Raw genomic sequence first — 4,020 nt, forward strand, 5'->3', positions numbered from 1 at the left:
AGGTGAGAAGACTGTAGGAATCGTGTGTTTAAGTTGCGTTTAGTTTTTTTTAAGTCTTTTTTTTTAAATTAAAAATAGTACATTTTTTAATTTTAAAAAATAATCTTCTGTGAAAGGTTAATATGCAAAATGCTGCATTCTAGTAGGATTTACTGTGTTTTTTTCCTTCAGGTCGTGATGACGACACTCAGAGTATGCCGGACGTCCGCAGCCGTGAGTCAACACGACATAACATGTACAACTAAAAATATAACAGGAGGAAACATGTCAGTAAAATCAGCTATTTAAAGTTAATGGTTGTAAAATCTAAATATTTTTCTGTAGTTTTCTGAATTTTAATCAGAAAATTAATCTGCAAATCCCTCTTCCCTCCTAGATTGAAAAATGTATAGCTCTTACAGATTTTATACATTATTTGATTTTCATGTCCAGCAGAGTTCTGAAAAACAATCTCAGCATTTTGGATTTTAAATTTAGTAAAATGAGAAACAGCCATCAACAGCTTTAAATGTCACGGTCTTGTTTTTGTCCCTGTAGATGTGTATAATGGTAATGAGGAAGACAACGGAGAGGCTGAAGTTCAGCGCTACAAAGTGGTAATATCAAAATAAAACCTGTCAATCAGACAAGAAACCTGCAGCTTTCTCTGAATTTCTGCTTCTCTCTCAGATGAGGAAGAATAAACGCCTGCTATCAGTTCATCCTCTGGACTTTGACCCAGAGGACTATTTTCCTTATTCACGACGACCTTCTATACAGGTACAACAACACCTGAGGTACAACAGTACCTAAAGGACAACACCTGAGGTACAACAATACCTGAATACATACTGTACAACTGTAGTACAACAGAACATAAAGTATATCGATAGCCTTTGAATAATAGCACTTAAAGTACAACACCTGAATTATAACAACACTTAAAGTACAACACCTGAATTATAACAACACTTAAAGTACAACAGCACTTGAGGTTCATCAGTCCAGATTAATCAGCACACCTGTAGTGATGTCACAGGGCGTGTCATGGTGCAGGTAACGGCTGTAGCTACAGCATCATGTTGGTGAGTTTCTGGATAATTGTGGCGTGTTTTGAGCAGCAGATGCAGGAGGATCGAGGCTACAGGAACGATGTGGACTACGACATATACAACCAACGAGTAAACCGCAGGAAGAGTCTGGACCGATACGCCATGAGACCAGGTACAGGTACACATAATACACACACACAATGTTGAGGTAAAGGTGAGGTAAAGGCGAAGTAAAGGTGAGATAGAGATGAGGAAAAGGTCAGGTAGAGATGAGGTAAAATTGAGATAGAGATGAGGCAAAGGTCAGACAGAGATTAAGTAAAGGTGAGGCAGAGATGAGGAAAAGGTGAGGTAGAGATGAGGAAAAGGTGAGGCAGAGATGAGGAAAAGGTGAGGTAGAGATTAGGTAAAGATCAGGTAGAGATGAGGTAAAGATCAGGTAGTTGTCCGTTGTAGGGCTCCATCCAGTGTCTTTTAGGACTGTCCTTCAGTGTGTCACCTTTTTACCTGTTTGTGTCTACCTGTCCGTGTCTGTCTGTATTTATGTGTCTGTGTTTATGTGTCTGTGTCTTCCTGTCCGTGTCTACTTGTATGTTTACCTGTCCATGCTTACCTGTCTGTATTTACCTGTCCATGTCTACCTGTGCGTGTCTACCTGTGCATGCCTACCTGTGGTCAGATGACTATGGAGACAGCAGGATGGTCCGGACTCGCTCTCTGTCTAAGATCAGCTCGTCTGTGGCTCGGCAGCAGTACGTCGACACCTCAGACGAGGAGGAGTACCCGAGGTACCCCCCTGCGTACCAACAACACCCCCACCGCCGCAAAAACAGCCGCGCCTCCTCCCAGGAGAACCTGGGACAAGCCCCGCCTGTAAGGAAAACAGCCAATCACTGGCTCTGTGTTTAACGTTGAAAACTTGGAACTTTTAGCCACCAAATCAAAGTTTAAAAATGTTCTTTTTTCAAAAACTCACATAACTAAAGAAGGTTCTGACGGCCGTCTGTGGTTTTCGCTGCTTAGATGAACGAGCTGAACAAACGCATGTCAGCCATCGAGAGTCTGCTGAACCGCCTGGAGGAGAAGATGACAACTGCTGACGAGGTGAGACCGGACTTCCAAATAAAACGAAGAATCCCCCCGTAGATCACTTGCAGATGTCCTGGTGTGGAGAAATCTTGTTTTATTTTGAATTTCCGGGATGACTTTCATCATAAATCTCATTTCGTCCGTGTCGTCCTGCAGACGTCAGCTCCGTCGGCTCAGAACGAGGAGGAGAAGCTGAGGAGGAAGCTGAGCGAACTGGCGGGGAACCTGAGCGATAAAGGGCTTTCGTCAGACGACGAGGCCGGGAAGAAGTCCTTCTCTGTGGGTAAAAGTTTGGCCGGCGTGAGGGGCGGCCCCGTGGTCAACCTGGACTCTCTGAAGGATAAAGAGCTGAGCTCGTCCAGCGACGAGATGCCCACCGAGGCCCAGAAGGTAGGACGGAGGTCTGGACCGTCTGACCGACTTGTGTGTAGGCTCAAACTTACGGTGGATTTTACAGCAAATGGGAAGCTGGAGGTTTTAGAAACAACTTCAATGTATCTCTCAGAGGACAAGAAGAAGTTCTTATCATTATATTAAAGTCACAGAGGAGTCCGAGTTCAGTTTAAACTACTGACGCTGTTATTCGAATATTTTTGACACGACATGACATGACTTCTTTTTTTTGACATACTGCAATTTGACTTTTTTTTTTTTTTTTTAATTTTTGTTTAAACGAGTTTCTCTGTGGAGCTTTCAGAAAGTTTTGTAAACGTCCAGGATCCCATTTGCGGTGAACGCAGTAAACGAGCGAGTGCTTCTGTGGTATCGCTCAGCAAACTCCCACAGAAAAGTTTCCCATCTGAAAAATGTCTGAGCACACTTTTCATTAAATACATGTAGATGCATATTTTTGTATTTCTGCTTTTGTCATTGTGAAGATTTCAACACCAAAATCTGATATTTTGGGAGGGACATTTCACAAAACTAGACGTCTAACTTGTAGAAAGTATTTATTCATTTTGGGATGTAATTCAGACATGTTGTACAAACAGAAACATTTTGGTGAGTGTTTTTTTGGATTTGACCTCTTTTCAGTGTTTGTGATATTTAGATTCCCTGACTGCATGTGGCGTCCTCACTAACCGGCTGCCTCCTGTGTTATGTGAAGGTCAGCAGCTACCTGCCTGGATCCAGACACTGTTCTTCTTCAGTGGTGGTTACCTGAGTTGTTGCATATTTAATCTCAACATCACTAAAGTTTGATTTTTAAAGTTTATATATTACATTTCTATTATTGCATTTTGCATTTGTTGACTCAAAGTTTTCTAGTTCGGTTTTAGTATCTTTTTGTCCACAAAGCGATGACACACTTTAATTGTATCATGACATCAGAGTCCTAAAAGATATTTTGTCTCTTACTAACCAGACGTCTTTTCCTGAAAAGGTCTTTCTCACACAAATTCAACCTGTTTGTTTGCATTAATTTTGTTTCACGCATAAAGCACATCTAATATCGTGTTTCTTAACTAAGCATGTTAATATAAAATATTTGGACCGTTAAATGAAGTTTAACATCACGTGGATCTCCGGTGGTCTCCGGTGGTCTCCGGTGGTCTGTTGGGGTCTGGTGGGCTCCGGGCCGGTAGCTGCTGCAGGACCAGGTTTTGTGTTCCAGCTGCTAACATCTGTCCCTCTACATGGCTTTCAGAGATCGACCGCCGCAGCCCTCTGTGACCTCACCACTGAGGTCTTGAGAACCATTAATGCCACAGAAAACGCGATGGTCGAGTACGGTTTGTCAGAGCCGGCTGACAGAGCCCACGTAGTAGGGACTGACGTTAAGCAGGCAGATGATGCTTTCAGGGAACTTGAGGAAAATGTAAGCTTCATACTGCACGCCTCCGTGTCCCCTAACCCCCCCCCCCCCCTCTGTGAAGAGCTCCAACAAAACAACCCCAGA

The 4,020-nt window shown here is 42.9% G+C and overlaps 1 protein-coding gene across 1 annotated transcript; it reads left to right on the forward strand.

Moving 5' to 3' along the window:
- Positions 1-171: 171 nt before the first annotated feature.
- LOC121938693 (rab effector MyRIP-like) lies at positions 172-3,991 on the forward strand (the record flags this gene model as incomplete). The annotated part of the gene is made up of 8 exons (XM_042481867.1): positions 172-213; positions 538-596; positions 670-759; positions 1,104-1,203; positions 1,711-1,904; positions 2,055-2,135; positions 2,277-2,510; positions 3,769-3,991. Coding segments are annotated over 8 exons (1,023 nt in total), but the record flags the coding sequence as incomplete, so codon positions are not given.
- Between the last annotated feature and the right edge of the window lie 29 nt (positions 3,992-4,020).

Source organism: Plectropomus leopardus, unplaced genomic scaffold (assembly GCF_008729295.1).
Source record: "Plectropomus leopardus isolate mb unplaced genomic scaffold, YSFRI_Pleo_2.0 unplaced_scaffold3106, whole genome shotgun sequence".
Classification (NCBI taxonomy): Eukaryota; Metazoa; Chordata; class Actinopteri; order Perciformes; family Serranidae; genus Plectropomus; species Plectropomus leopardus.